This window comes from Sorex fumeus, unplaced genomic scaffold (assembly GCF_029834395.1).
Source record: "Sorex fumeus unplaced genomic scaffold, SorFum_2.1 ptg000020l, whole genome shotgun sequence".
Taxonomy (NCBI): domain Eukaryota; kingdom Metazoa; phylum Chordata; class Mammalia; order Eulipotyphla; family Soricidae; genus Sorex; species Sorex fumeus.
The window spans coordinates 4,013,390-4,029,910 of record NW_026606077.1 but is presented as its reverse complement, the minus strand read 5'-3'; the positions used below and the strand labels follow the sequence as shown (position 1 = coordinate 4,029,910).

The following is a 16,521-nucleotide window of genomic DNA, read 5'->3' as shown; positions in this document are numbered from 1 at the left end:
CTGAGCTCTGCACTCAACAATCATTTCTGGTGAGGCTTGGGGACCACAGTGGGTACCAGAGATTGAACACAGGTCTGTTTTGTACAAAGCAATGTCCTGCCCACACACGATCTCTTTGGCCCAAGGTTGGTAGGAAGCCAGAGAGAGCTAGTTTGAGACTTAAAGCACTTGCCTTGGCACAGAACATGGGATAACCCTTGAGATCCACTGGGTGTGGCCCAAAAACCCAAACAAAGCCAAACAAAATAGGTTGGTAGGGTTGGCAGGCAAGTCAGGCAAGCTTTTGTCAAACTCCTTAGTGAGAGTGATTTGTACTTCTGGAATTTTGTGAGGACAGGAGGTTTGTGCCCAAATCTTTTCTCAAAACATTTTTGAAAGTGGTATAGAGATAGGTAGTATTTGAGTTAAGGTACTTGCTTTGCATTCCGCTGATCCTGGGTCAAATCCCCTAAGCCATAAACCCTCCCTGCATACTGCCAGGGCCCACTCCGGAGCACAAAGTTGTGATTAGCCCAGATACCCACTCGGTGCGATCTCCAGAAAAGCAATGGGGACATTACCAGTCTCAGGGGTCACTGTGGCTACAGCCAGTAGTGTTCAGGGCGGGGCTCTGAGTATTGGGTATTGAACTCAGGGCCTCTAGCATGCAAATGACCTCCAGTGCTTTGGGTGAATTCTCTTTGCTTCCCGGCCTATCCTTACCAAAAGAAATTCTTTAAAGTGAGATGCTATTTGGCATTAAGCAAGAGGGAAGAACAAGGATAAAGGATTTTGGGGGGAAGTAGCCTACATTTTCCATTGTTCCCGAGGTAAAAATGTGGATTTTTCTATGTGCCAAGTGGACACCACTAAAATCAACCCATTTTTCTCATCTCAAAAGAGATCACACATCAGGGACCTACCTACAAGAATGAGCTGAGTCTAAGAGTCTCCAAGGGTCATTCTGTTGGAGTCAAGACTAAGGAACAGGTTCTTAAATGAAGAGTACAACACCTAGGTGAAGGAACAGAGCTGAAACAGGGTCCCTCTGGGTTCAGATGTCTTTGAAGAAACTTCAAAAGGACCTTATCACAGAAACATACTAAATTTGGGGGGCAGGGGGGAAAAGCTCACAGGGCTGGAGTTCATTCTTTGCTTGCAAGAGCCCTGAGTTTGATCCCTGGCCCCACAGGGTCCCCAGGCAATGAGCCATGAATGGGTCCCAAACCAACCAACCAAACAATAAAAGCAGAACCGGTTAAAAGACAATTGTCCGACCTTACCCCTAGAGATCCAGATACAGCAAGTCCATGATGGAAACTACGAATTTGCAGTCACTGATGTCCCAGATGGTGCAGACACTCTGTCCTAGTAGTCTCTCAAACCCAAACCATCTGCTCTTAAACCATCTCCTTCTCTCTGAGAATGGTGCTGTCATTTCCTTCACTTCTTTAAACTCAGCAAATGCCTTGGGGCCTCCAGCCTTCAGGTTTGCTTTTCCCTCACACTTTCCCCTCCCCTCCCACCCTCACCCCACTTTACCTGGTCATCTTTTACGTGTCAGCTGAAATATCACTTTATGGGATATTCAGTTTAGTTGTAAAACTTTTATACTTGGTACATCTTGGGTGGGCTGGAGCGATAGCACAGCGGTAGGGCGTTTGCCTTGCACGCAGCCAACATGACCGACCCGAGTTCGATTCCTCCGCCCCTCTCAGAGAGCCCGGCAAGCTACCGAGAGTATTCGATATGCCAGACACAGTAACAACAAAGTCTCCAATGGAGATGTTACTGGGCCCGCTCGAGCAAATCGAGTAACAACAAAGTCTCACACTGTAGATGTTACTGGTCCCGCTCGAGCAAATTGATGAATAATGGGAGGACAGTGCTACGGTGCAGTGCTATGATTTAGGTATCAGACTACTTTTTTCCACTCTATATATCAGGGCTGGAGCGATAGCACAGCGGGTAGGGCGTTCGCCTTACAAGCGGCCAACATGGCCGACCCGAGTTCGATTCCTCCGCCCCTCTCGGAGAGCCCGGCAAGCTACCGAGAGTATTTGATATGCCAGACACAGTAACAACAAAGTCTCCAATGGAGACGTTACTGGGCCCGCTCGGGCAAATCGACGATCAACGGGAGGGCCTTTACCTTTACCTTTTTTATAAAATATAAATGTGAATTATTTCTTAGCAAATTTTAGCATCTAAAGTTGAGATGTAATGTGAGTATAGAAATCACAGTAGATTTTGAAGTTCTAGTCTTTAACCCTATAGTTTAAAAAATAGTGTAAAATATTTGTCACTGTCACTGTCACTGTCCTCCCGTTGTTCATCGATTTTCTTGAGCGGGCCCAGTAACGTCTCCATCATGAGACTTTGTTGTTACTGTTGTAACTTTATATATATTATCTGTTGAAATAATAATGCATTTAAGTATATTAGCTAAATATTATGCATTATAATTTATTTCCCCCAATATTCACTGAGTATGTGGGAGGTAGGGAGTGGGGGTCACACCTGGTGATGTTTGGGGATTACTCCTGGCTCTTTGCACCATTCCTGATGCTGTGGGGAACCGTATGTGATGCTGAGGGTCAAACCAGGGTTGGTCACCAGGCAGCTGGTAGACACACCACGCGGGGACGTCTTGCAAGACAAGCACCTTACCTCCTGTTATCTCTCCACCATCTTCACTCAGTAGTCTTTTAAAATGGGGCTACTAGAAAATTTTAAATTGCATTTATGGCTAATAGCATATTTCCATTGCCCAGTATTGCTTTAAATCTGTGTTTCTCAAACTTGTGTGGCTGTAATCCCCTCTGACTTTATTTCCTGCCTGTGACCACCCCCTCCCCACTGCCTCCTACCCCCCAGCCCAACTGGCTCTACAAGTTGATGCCCTAGGTTCCTGCAGTGGCCTTCTATTTTGGCAATTTTCACTCCTGATCTCTTTGGAATATCCTGGGAATCCACCTGGGGCCATGTACCACAAGAAATTAAGAAATAATACCTTAAATTTGTTTTTCTCAAAGAAAATGTGTAATCATCGAAACTACATACTTAAAAGATAAACCTAGGAGGACCGTGGCAGGTAGGAGGCAGTTATCAAATTTTACTTTGGAGTCATTTTTACCTTACTTGAGGTGGCGGAATTCCTACCACTATGCAGTCCAGCTGTACTCTGCTTCCTTCTGGAACTTCTCTGCTCCGTAACTTTTGTGTAAATCGGGGAGGTTGCCCTAAAGGTTCTTCATAGTACAGAGATGAAGGTGAAGACCCTGGTGTGGTGTCCCCACCGGCTGCCTCACTGGCAGCCTGCTCAGCTTCACGCCTCCTGGCTTCCCTCTGCTCAAGGGCGTGATTTACTTCATTATCCCTGGTATCTGTAGGGATAGCGATGGGAACAGAAGATCGTTCTCGCCTTTCGGACAGAGCTGAGAAACTGGAGCTGTTTTCCTGCATACCTTTGTTTTGAGATTCCAGTTTACTCTTGTGGTTTTTGCAGGCCCGAGGTCTAATCCTCTTGGAGCTGTGGGCTTTGAAGAGGGAGGAGAGCTCTTCGATGAAATCGGCAGCCTTGTTTAAGAATACTTTTTTGGACTGACTTTCAGAACTATACTGTGGCTTCTTCGCCTCTGGGTGGCTCTCTCTAGAGTCAGCAGGGCTGCGAGGGCTGTCCTGGCAGAAGTTAGGCTCAAAGCTTGGTTTCGATGAGTGTTTCATCTGATCAGAAAGACGTTTTCGGGCTGAAGCTTCATCTGCTCTCTCCAAAGGGTCATGATTGATAGCCAGTCTCGCCAGATTGACACTTTCATCTAACTCTTCTTGGCTCAAAAAGGCTGAAAGATCAGGAAGGTCATCTTGGCCGCCTCCAGCTTCGGCAGCTCCTGAAGGACTCCCGAAATGGAAAGGATTGGAGGACGGTTCAGCCCGACTTCTCTCATTGTTCCCCCGATGTCTGGTTTCAGCTAAATAGCTCTCTCTTAGGAGCTGAGAGATGGACGTAGAAGTTTCTATGTTGTCGTCTTGCATACTGTGAACAAAGTGATACAAAGTTTGGATCATGTCCAGAGAATAAGTCTAGCTTATTATAGCAAATGAAAGCTCAAATTTTAAAAAGTTGCCTACTCTGGATATGTTTACGAACTTCAAAAGCTTACACATTATTCACAAATTGTAAACTAAAGAAGAAATGAAGGTGATTTCCCTGAAATTGAAGGGAACAACATGCATACTTATGATTTCATCCATTTCTTATGGGCGGTTTTAATTATCAAAACAATATACATCAATCTTTAAAATAAGTTTTTAAAAATGATTTTATTTTAAGAAAACGAATTTATTTTTATTTGAGGGACCTCACCCAGCAGTGCTCAGGATTTACTCCTGGCTCTGCACTCTGGTGGCACTCAGGGGACCATATGGGGTGCCGGGGATCCAACCCAGAGTCATCGACATGCAAGGCAAGCACACTACTGGCTGTACCATCCCTCTGGGCCCCCCAAAATAAATAAGTTTTAAAGGCTTAACAAATAGTACAATAATTGTACTTCAAAGCCCCCAGAACTAGAGATTTTAGTAATGAAATCAATTAGATGATTAATAGTATATCCATTATTCATTCACACACTTACTAGAAAGCAAGCTTGTAAGCAATAGATTGGTATTCATCTTTTAAAGTTGCTCTAATTAATCACATTTCTGTTACCCTTCACTTTCTCTACACTCTACTCCAAGCTACCACTGATCAGCAAGAGATTGTCAATGAAATAAAGGCTATTTCTATTTCTCGATTACTTTGTGTTGGCCTTGTGTTGGAAAGGTGGACAGGAAATTAATCACTTTTGGGGGAAAAGTGATTTTCTCTTAAGCCTCTTCTGGCTTTAAATGTGTACAACAAACTTATTTAAGTTTATTCCTCTTCTTCCCTTTAGAGTCTCACACATACCACATTCCAGTGAACTGACTGACTTCTCATACTTTTGAAGCGCTACACAAAATTATCTAATTTAGCCAAGTAGGCAGTCACCTTAAAAGGTGGCTAAAAGAATAACCCACTGTAAGCTGAGATTATCCCTTCTGGAGCCACTTGAGTGAAGTCTACTGTGACTTTAAAAAAAGATTAATTGAAAGGTGTTGGATGGGTACAAAGACTTATTTACAAAGTATTTCTCACAATATTAAACCATTGGAACCATGACCAATATAGGAAATCAGTTAATACCCACATATGCTTAGCTATGTGGATATTTAAAAATTTTGCAAAAATTAAATGAATTACAAAAGAGCATATGAAAATGTAATTAATACCTCAATTTAAACTTTTTTTTTTCATTTTGGGTCACACCCGGCGATGCTCGGGGGACCATATGGGATGCTGGGAATCGAACCTGTGTTGGCCATGTTGGCTGCATGCAAGGCAAACGCCCTACCCGCTGTGCTCCAGCCCCTAAACTTTTCTTACTTGTGTGTTAGCTATGTAGAACGGTTAAAGATATATGAAATAAGGTACAAAACCACACTCGAAAATGCTTTCCATTTGTAAACTATTTTATTAGGCTCTCTAAATTTCTATATATACTAAAATGTAAGGTAAGGTAAGGTAAAGGCCCTCCCGTTGATCGTCGATTTGCTCGAGCGGGCCCAGTAACGTCTCCATTGGAGACTTTGTTGTTACTGTGTCTGGCATATCGAATACTCTCGGTAGCTTGCCGGGCTCTCCGAGAGGGGCGGAGGAATCGAACTCGGGTCGGCCATGTTGGCCGCTTGTAAGGCGAACGCCCTACCCGCTGTGCTATCGCTCCAGCCCATACTAAAATGTGAGGGGGAAAATTGAATGCTTATAAATCAGAGTGATCTTCTATTAGTTGAGCATAACTGTATATTGTGTTTTAATGTAACCTGTAACTATTTTAAGACTGTTGCCACTTGAGGCAACATGGGATGAATTTTGTCTTTGGAAGCAGATAGATCTGGTTTCGATTTTTGGTTTCACCTCTTAGCAGTTACATGACTTTGAGAAAATTATTTGTCTTCCTTGAGTTTTGAATACCTCTTGTAAAACCTGGATAATATATATTTTCCGGGGCAGTTAGTATTACAACTACAAAACCCTGAGGGCTAGCCACTAGAATCAACTCATGTTAGTAAAAAAGAAAAAAAACTTAGGTAAAAATGTCATTAATGTTGATGAACTTTCAAAAGTTTATATTTATAATAGAATAGAAAAAATTTATAATAATCACTGCAACTATTTTTTCTTTTTAAAGAACAGTCAATTCAGATCTGAATGCGTGCCTGTTCTGATGCATAACATCGTGAGAAATTATTATCTTAACTATATTTGCAAGTATTCAAAATAAAGTAGGATTTATTACTGAATAGAGTGAGCTAGATTTTATTCGAATCCCATTTCGGACACGTTCTTTCTGTATAAACTAGAAAAAGTTATTCAACCTCTACAAATCTCAGTTTAATCATCAGTAAAATTAGGATAGTAACAGTAGCCATTTCATAAGTTGAGGTGAAGATGAAAAGTGTTTGGCATTTAGTAAACACTCAATAAGTGGCAGTAGCTACTATTATTATTATTTATGATGTTGTTGTTATTGTTATGTAACTATAGATACATACCATGGTAAGAAATAGACGTGGGGTACTGAAGAGATAGTTCAAAGGGCTGGAGCACATGCTTTTCCTGCAGGAGGCCCAGGTTCTACCAGGACTGTGTGGTCCCCCATGCACTGCTGGGAGTGACCCCCAGCAATGAGAAAGGAGGGGGCCCCAGCACATGGCCCCCCCAAAAAGAAAAAAAACAAGAAGGGAAAAAAAGAAGTAGATGCAGTAACTTGACATGATCCAAGGGCAAGTATTGAAGAGAGATTGAACTCAAATATTTGTAGTCAATTGATCATATCAATATTTTACTGGAATACTCGAAGTCTTGTGGGTACACTCGTTGCTTTTGGGTCTATGCATACAGTCTCTTTGCGCAAGTTGCTCCTGTCCCCAGATTCTCTCATTACCTTTCTGGTCTAAATCCTAAATGGTCTTCAGTCCCTAGCTGAGACATTACTTAAATTTCTTCTTTTCTTTGGGTTTGGCATTTCTCCAAAGTGTGCCCAAAGTTCTCAGTGTTTGCCTCCAAATACAGCACGTGCTATAAGAACACACTAAGCTTGCCAAGTTAGTCTTCTTTCTACCCCACTCTGTTCTGTCCAGCATCTTCACTGGACACACAGACCACATAGAAGGTGACTGGCCACATATCTTGACTATTTTGTTCCTTAGAATTTCCTGCTAAAGTTTCCCTTGCTTATCCATTCTTTTAAATTTTGAGGTAATGTAGGACAGACCGATAGATACCAAGTTTAGTAAAAACACAGACACAAAGAAAAAATATCAAGTGATAGAAGTTGTAGTAACTTTCAGGTACTTTATTTTTAATTTTTTTAGTTTTGGGGTCATGTCTGGTGGTGCTCAAGGTAAACGCCTGACCTTACCTGACCTGTTGTACTATTGTTCTGCCTTTTTTTTTTTTTGCTTTTTGGGTCACACCTGGCAATGCACAGGGGTTACTCCTGGTTCTGCACTCAGGTATCACCCCTCGCGGTGCTCAGGGGACCATACGGGATGCTGGAAATCGAACCTGGGTTGGCTGCATGCAAGGCAAATGCCCTTCCCGCTGTGCTATTGCTCCGGCCCCTATTCTGCCTTTTAAGGGAACATTAAAATGAACATTTATTCATATTAGATAAAATAAGTGGAATTAAACTTTCAGTTTTGGGGGGAGCAAGGAGGCACACCCAGCTCTGCTTAGGGCTTCTGGCTCTGTGCTTCCACCTGGTGGGCTCAGGAGACCATGTGGGGAGCAGCATACCTGGAAAAGCTCAGGGGCTATTCCTGACTCTGCACTCCAGAATTACTCCTGGCAGCGCCTGGGGAACCGTGTGGGATGTTGGGGTCTGAATTCAGGTCGATTGTAAGCAAGGCAAATGCCCTATTGACTGTACTATCTCTGTCTCCCAATTTGCTCAAGCAGGCCCAGTAGCGTCTCCATTTTGAGACTTGTTGTCACTGTGTTTGGTATATCGAATACATCACGGGGAGCTTGCCAGGCTTTTTCATGTGGGCAAGATACTCTCGGTAGCTTGCCGGGCTCTCCCAGAGGGGCGGAGGAATTGAACCCGGCTCAGCCAGGCTGGCTGCAAGCAAGGCAAACGCCCTACCGCTATGCTATCGCTCCAGCCCTCGCTCCTAATTAATACTCCTAAATTAAGCGAGATAAATGATAAATCATTTTCATTTATCAGTTAGCATAATAATAGTTCTATCTCAGATTATCCACATATGAAAAGAGTTAAACTGGAGAGTTCACCAAATAGGAAATAGAAGTATCATTTTTCCTTTCTAGAATGAATTTTTAAATGCTGTTTTAAAACACTGGTACTCTAAAAAACACCTCAAGTACTATTATAGATAACCTAGCTTTCATTTTTCCACCTAAGAACATTTAATGAGCATCTAATATGACCCAGGCACTGCTCAAAGCACTGTGGATCTAGCAGTAAACAAAATCCCAAGTCCCTGCCCTTAAGAAGCCAAGGCTATTCAGATGGGAAACAAACATATTAAGAAGAAAAGAAAGTAGGGCAATGGCTAGAGAATGACAGAGGATGAGAGCTCATGGCTTTACTGCTCATTTGTTTTTGTTTTGTTTTATTTAAACAAGGAAGGTCGGCAGTTTTCAAAGCAGTGGAGAAGCGAGCCTTAGGGTCATTTGAAGGTGGGGAGGAAGAATGTCAGGCCTAAGGAAGAAGTTGGTGTCATAGCCTGAGGAGATGAATGCTTCAGTATTTGAATCAGGTCCAGTGTGCCAGGAAGTGGGTGGAAAAAATGGAAGGAAAAGAAATCAGAAAAACAGAAGGCCAGATCGTGTAAAATCTTGTAGCCCATGGAAAGGACGAGGCATTTTATTAAATATGCAAGTGGGAAATCAATGTAGCCTTTTGAAGGCTGAGATGGACTCAATGCAAGCGTTGCATGCAGGAGACCCAGGCTCCAGCCCTGGAGCCACATGATTCACCGAACATTAAACTGGGATTAGCCTCGAAGCCGGCTGGAGCGGTAGCACAGTGGGCAGGGAGTTTGCCTTGCAAGCAGCCAACATGGCCAACCGAGTTCAGAACTGCCTTGTTAACTTGATTGGTCCATTTTCGAAAGCACTTTACAAGTGAATGTAGAGCACGAAACAAGTCCACTGTAGTTCTTTTCTGATGGACCTGGGCCTCCTGGATGCAAAGCCTGTGCTCCAGCCCTCTGAGCTGTCTCCTGGCCCTGTTCTTCTTCTGGTTTGGTTGGTTTGTTCGTTTGTTTGTTTCTTCTTTTTGGAACAAACCTGGCAAAGATCAGTGGTTACTTCAGACTCTACACTCTGGAATTACTCCTGATGGGGGTCGAGGGACCATCTGGGGTCCCTGGGTGGGTTCATGCAAGGCAAGTGCTCTACCCACTGTACTGTGGCTCTGGCCCTGTTCCTTCTCTGTAAGGCTGATGTTGTCCTGTTTGTTTTAGCTTTTGTATACTGTGATGGTACACAAGAGAATAATCGAAACACATTTGAGGGAAACTCGCGATGCATTCAGAGCCAAATCTCAGTATATAAAAGCTAAATCTGAAGTATTGAGTTCAGACAACCTTTTAAAGATTTGGATGCAGATAAAGTGCATTTTAGGGTAAAATCATGGTTCGTTGTTTGCAATAACCATCCCATTAGTGTTATTCCCATCCTGATTTTTTTTCCTGGTCTATTTTTGATATGAATGGTATTAGTATCTTAAATGAGTGTTATTGTTGAAGAGGAATTATGGAAACATGGAAATATATGGAAATGTCAGTGACAATATAGGAACAATGTAAGTCCAATTATTTTAATTCCCCTTTCAGTTTAAAAGAGAAAAATATAAATCAAAACAAACAAAATGCAAATGCATGCATTAGAAGAGAACATTGAAGTAAAGAGACATAGAAGCGAGCTGATAGGCACGTAAATAAGTGGGAGCCTGTTTTATTAGGAACATCTCTTTGGGGGTCAGGGACACCCTCTCCTGAATATTGTGTTCAGGAGTTCAAGGTGCCCTCTTGGCAATTCCTGGCCAAGCAGATCAGGGACAGTTGTTCAGTGCAAGGGCCCAAGGATATGCTGCTGCTCCGGTAGGAAGTGGGGGACCCCTGATGGTGCTGGGGGCCTCCAGGGCTACACCGGGAGATGCTGGGGAATTAGGAATTAGAATGTGGTGTTAGGGACAAGTCAGGTGATTAGCATGACACTAGTCCCTCTTCTATCTCTTGGCCCTTAATAACATTTCTTAAAGTGCAGCAATTAAAGGAATGAAATTATTTTTAGGTAATAGACCAACTATGAACATTAAAATGTTCTTTTAATGTGTTACTGTTTTCAATAAAAATGGCAAAGAAGGTAGGAAAGAAGGTAAAGATTTATTTGAAGTGGGAGAAATGAAACTGGTAAAGGATATTGAGACCAGAGCCCAAAGTTAATATTTAATTTGAGAAGAAAAAAAGGTACAAAAATACATTTTATGACCAATCACTGTATCACTGTATCACTGTCATCCCCTTTGTTCATCGATTTACTTGAGTGGGTGCCAGTAACCTCTACATTCGTCCCAACCCTGAGATTTCATCAGCCTCTCCTTAGTCTTCTTTCCCAATGTTTGGAGGTTCTTTCAGGGTCAGGGGAATGAGACCTGCTATAGTTACTGTTTTTGGCATATAGAATACAGCACGGGGAGCTTTCCAGGCTCTTCTGTGTGGGATGACCAATAGGAACGCAAACAAGAAGACCTAGCAAATCTAGAATCAGAAAAAAGGTTTGGTGGTTGTCACAAAAATCATAATTATGGGAAGTTTTGTCATCACTCAAGATCTCACATCCATGGTGAACTGAACTTTCATATAGAAAATTCCACAGGAGAAAACATTGTCAATCCCCAGTTATTTTATTTTGTACGAATAGATTTTGTTTTAATAATTAAATAAATAAATAAAAGATTTATATAAAATATATTTTATTTTTGCTTTTTGGGTCACACTCAGCGGTACACAGGAGTTACTCCTGGCTCATGCACTGAGGAATTTCTCCTGGTGATGCTCAGGGGACCATATGGGATGCTGGGAATTGAACCCAGGTCGGCCGCATGCAAGGCAAAAGCACCACTCACTGTGCTACCACTCCAGCCCCCCCCAAATATATTTTCAATGAAAATATTTTGTTACTTTGTTTAAAACTAAGATTTAAACAAGAAAAAATGGACATGGGAGCTGAGGAGGCAGTACAGCATGTTCGGCACCTGTCTTATATGCAGAAGTTCCACGTTCAATCCCCCACCCCTGATATGAACCCCCAAGTCTGCTTGGAGTGACCCCTGAGGGCAGCAGAGCAGAAGCAAACCCTGAGCACTAGTGGGTGTGGTTTGAAAAAAAAGAAAGAAAGAAAATAGTAACAATGGACATTTATATGTTTCTCCAGTTTCTTAAGATTGTGCCTGTTTTTCAGGATGATGAAGGATTTGAAAAAATATTTCTTCCCTGGGATTGAAGAGATAGTACAGATGGTAAGGCATTCATTTGTTTTCAGTAGTGGTGGATTTGATCCTGTTAACCCACATGGTCCTCTGAGCCTTTCCGGGAGTGATCCCTGAGCCAGGAGTAAGCCCTGAACACTGGCGGGTGTGGACCAAAACCCAAACCAAACACAATCAAATAAAAATTTTCCCCCTAACTGACATAATACAATTTGCTAGATTAGGAGAGGAGCGAGTGCCCAAAACGCACCAGAATCATGAGGCCTAGTTCTAGCTTGAACGGTTAGTGGGAAAGCACTCTCGAGCACTTTAAGGCACAGTGCTCATAGGGTGTGGCTAGAAGCAGCTCCCAGCACTGCTGAGTGGAGCCCCAGATAACTATTTTAAATGGTTCAACATTATTTTTTAGGTGTAAGTGTATCAGTCTTTGATCTCTATATAAATTTATCGATGCATTCCCATTGATGCTAGTTGAACATATCATTATTTGTTTTTATTTTTGCATGCTTCAATGACAATCCGGAGAAGGAAATTCAGTGTATTATTTTGTATCGGGCTGGAGCGATAGCACAGCGGTAGGGCATTTGCCTTGCACACAGCCAACACGGCCGACCCGAGTTCGATTCCTCCGCCCCTCTCAGAGAGCCCGGCAAGCTACCGAGAGTATCTCGCCCGCACGGCAGAGCCTGGCAAGCCACCCGTGATGTATTCGATATGCCAAACACAGTAACAACAAAGTCTCCAATGGAGACGTTACTGGGCCCGCTCGAGCAAATCGATGAACAACGGGAGGACAGTGATGACAGTGATTTTGTATCGACATACTATTCTGTCCTTCAAGTCTGCTTCAGTTTCTGAGTTGCAGAACTGGTTCACTTGATGGACAAAAGAGCTGGAGGCACTTTGTCCCCTCACCCCCAACCCCCACCATCCCTCTAGGACCTCTGTTAACCTTGCTGTTCTAGAACTCTTTGAGCATTGTTCCTCAAAGTAAAGGTTCTATGTAGTGAGTCACTTGTACAGAGCTTTTTAAGATGACTCGTCTTTTACATGAGCTTGAAGAACTCTTTGGCGACAGCAGGTAAATGGTCACACCAATCTTTGAGCATAACCCCAAATGCTATTAGATTCTTACATTGCCTAACAGACCATTCTGTCTGTACCTGGGCAGTTCTTTTTCAACAGAAAATGTAACGCCCTGAGGTTTTAAAAAGTGTTGTCAAATATGAAGTGCCACAGACATTTAAGAAATTAATACCATTTTTTAGGAGAGGGACGGTGTCAAGAAAATTGCATTTTGTTATAGTTAGATATTGTCTCATGTCAATGAAGGAAATTAATCTGAGGTTAGTTAGTAGTTTCACTCGTATTACAGATTTTCAGGTTAGTGAGAGGGTTTAATTACTCCTATTTTACCTATTTTATATAGAAATTAACTTTTGAAGTTTTTTGGAGGGGGGAAAGCCATTGAAAACATTTTTCTATACTAACTTTATGTCATCAAAGATTTTTTTCACCATAAACCCGATTTATTTGCTGTCTCATTTCTTAAAAAATAAATTAGAAAAAGCATCTTTCTGAATTTCAAAACCCTGTCTGGATAAGAAGTTCCTCAGGCCTCTTGTGTTCCTGAATTGTGGGTCTCAGTTCATTCCACTGAGTGTGTACCTTGTAAAGTGTGTTGAGTCAGAAAAACACATTAGTCTGTAGTCTAAATTATATATCTATGAAACTCTGGGATTGCAAGGCATTATTGTAAGTCATAGTCTATAAGTGGGAAAAAACAAATTTCCAGAATTGTGAAAATGTCTATTTTTTAGTTCATTATTATAATATCACACATACCATATATTATACAATTATTATGATTAAATTTTTTCTTTGACAACGTAAGCATAGTGCCACTATATTCCATATTTCTTGGGATGACCATTATTTCAAATATTTTGCTGGTCAAATCATGTACTAGATGGCGTGGCTTAATTTCTCTTTTTAAAAGTCTGCTTATCATAGCTGTAAGTATAGGTGTTCTCACTCTTTAAAAAGGATTATGTATTTTTTTGTGTACTGATTATTAAGTCTTAAGGAGAGATTAAAATTTATGACAATAAAACAAAAAATTCTATGCCAAACTTTTTAGAGCTTGTAAAATTTATCTTTACTAATTACATATTCATAATGTGAACAATTATAATCCCAGTAATGTGAAATAAATGAATAAATAATGTGAAACAAAGTTTTCTTTTTGAGAAAGACTAGATAGTTCCTTTGTTTCTTTCAAACTGATGCTAATATCTTTAATAAATATAAATAAAACAACTATTAATATAAAAGTGACATTTCTAATTCCCAATAGTCTAAAGTTCACTGAATGGAAATTCATATTTTTTTCTCTTTGCATATAGGTTTTAAAAAATATCATTTGAGAAGTGGATCTAAACACTGCTAATAGTGTCGTTGGAGTTGTAGTAGGCCAAACACTTGCCACTGGCCATCAAATGTCTCTCTGAATGTAGCTGAAAAAGGAGAAAGACAGAGAGAGAGAGAAACCAAGAGAGATCGAGAAACTGAGAGAAAGAGAGAGAGAGAATGTGTTAGAGAGTGAGAGAGAGAGAGAGAAGGAGGAAAGAAAGAAAGAAAGAGCAGTGTCCTTTGAGCAAGACTTTCTGCAGCTGTTGTGTACATTAATCCAGGGAGCAGATCTCCCAACACTAAATATAGCAAGCATATCCTTTTACATGATTAAAAAAAAATTAAAACGAAAGTCTTTAACTATGGAGTCATATTATTTTAGATCTTATTTCCTTTCAAAAGGAACTGGGCATCGCACACGCATTCTCTTTACAAACACCAATGTTTTATAAATGAATGTGTGGAAAATGCCAAGAGTAAATACATGCCCTGACTTCCTCTACTGAGATATTTTCCTGAGGATCCAATTAGGCTGTGATTTCCGTGAGTCACTCACATCAATTCACTCCGAACGCTTTCTATGTTGAAAACTTGATTTTCTCACCTGATTTTGCGTGCCAGCATACACAATTAGAAAGTCATCCCAAGTTCTCTCTCCACAGTTTTTAAGTTCCCTCAACACCCCTTTTCCCCATTGTCAGTGCCCTGTTATCAAAACACACTTGAGAACTTAAAAATGGATATTACCTTTCTTTTTTTAGTTGACCCAGATGAGGATTCCAACTCTGGCACTCCACTGTGGTGATAACTTTTGAAGGAAAACGTTCAGTTGACAGCAGAAGAGAAAAAGGAAAAGCTTTCACGCCTTTGGAGAGAGAGCGGAGCCGTGCATAGGGAGTGAGGAGTTAACCTTAGTTTCAGTGAAGATGGCTGGAAGAAGCTGGACAACCTGTCACCACTGGAGCAAGAGCATTTGTCAGCTCACAGGTCCCAAGTTATTTTGAGCTGTATAAACCATGTGCCCATGAAACATTCCACCTGATTGGACAGGAGAAAACGAAGGCAAGGATTCCATCGCAGGATAGCACCTATGGTCAGTGGCACACCGATCTGTTTTTTCCTACCTATAGAATTTCACTTAACATTAAATGACCAAGTTGTTGGTTTTTAATGATATTTGGGACTGATACTAAGTGTTGTTGTAACCCATCCATATGTCAACTAGACTGGTGTTCTTTTAAAAATATATCAAAATTAGTGATTTTCATAAACCTTAATTTCAGCTCATGAGAAATGTCTCTTTTAATCAGTAATATTTTAGGAAATTTGGCCATGGAAATCAATATAAATCTGAAGGCTTAAAACTGAGATTTTAAAAAATCTGTCCATAAGACTAAGCAAAAGGAGAGGAGGCAATGAAGGCAGAGTTTGCAGAGAAAAATGAAGAGAAGAAAAACCATCAACCTGAGAACAAGCCCAGTGACAAATTAGTTTATTTATTTATTTATTTTTGCTTTTTGGGTCACGCCCGGCGATGCACAGGGGTTACTCCTGGTTCCACACTCAGGAGTTACTCCTGGCGGTGCTCAGGGGACCATATGGGATGCTGGGAATTGAACCTGGGTTGGCCGCGTGCAAGGCAAATGCCCTACCCGCTGTGCTATCGCTCCAGCCCCGACAAATTAGTTTAAACAAACGTTTTCAGAAAAAAAATGAATCTAACTCTATTTAAAAGTCAAAATTACTGGGGCTGGAGCCATAGCACAGCAGGAAGGGCGTTTTCCTTGCACGCAGCCAACCCGGGTTCGATTCCCAGCATCCCATATGGTCCCCTGAGCACCGCCAGGAGTAATTCCTGAGTTCAGAGCAAGGAGTAACCCCTGAGCATCGCCGGGCGTGACCCAAAAAGCAAAAAAAAAAAAAAAAAAAAGTCAAAATTACTTACTGTTCAGCCATTATAAGGAAGGAAATCCTGCCATTTGCAACAAAAATAGATTGTCGTCAATCACTGCACTAAGACTCTATAGAAGCCAGGGCTTAGCGGCTCATCAACATTCGTGTGTGTGCATTTGCTCGGCCTTATGATGGTAAATTTTGTTTCTTCCCTTCTTAAGGCTGTGAATAGTATTTTTTTCTAAAAACGAAATCTATAGAAACACTCTTCATGGGAGCATGTGCATCAGAACAAACGTGAAGAAAAGGAAATGACTAATATAATTTATCAAACCATATAGCATTATTAGTAACAATTTTTTTTTCAGAAAGAAATTGATTTTAGGGCCAGAGCAATAATAGTACAGTGCTGAGCAATGTAGCTGACCAGGCTTCGATACCTTTGGTGGTGCAAAGCCAGGAGTAAACCCTGAGTACCACTGATTGTGGCCAAAAAAGCACCTCCCCCCCCCCCCAAAAAAAAAGCAAGCAAGCATATTTAAGGGACTGTAGGGATAGTTCAGTGGTTATGGCAATCTGGGTTCAAGCCCCAGCACCACATATGGTCGGTCACCTGAGCAAGGTCAGGAGT

The 16,521-nt window shown here is 41.5% G+C and overlaps 1 protein-coding gene across 1 annotated transcript in view; it reads right to left on the bottom strand.

Annotated features, from left to right (window-relative positions):
* The window catches only part of MYPN (myopalladin), a 90,075-nt gene extending 75,186 nt beyond the window's left edge, over positions 1-14,889 (bottom strand). Inside the window, exons 1-2 of the mRNA XM_056113402.1 lie at positions 14,745-14,889; positions 3,116-4,015 (exon numbers count right to left, since the gene is read on the bottom strand). Coding sequence (XP_055969377.1) covers positions 3,116-4,014 — 899 coding nt within the window. The 5' untranslated portion in view covers position 4,015; positions 14,745-14,889. The remainder of the gene's footprint in view (positions 1-3,115; positions 4,016-14,744) is intronic.
* Positions 14,890-16,521: the final 1,632 nt, after the last annotated feature.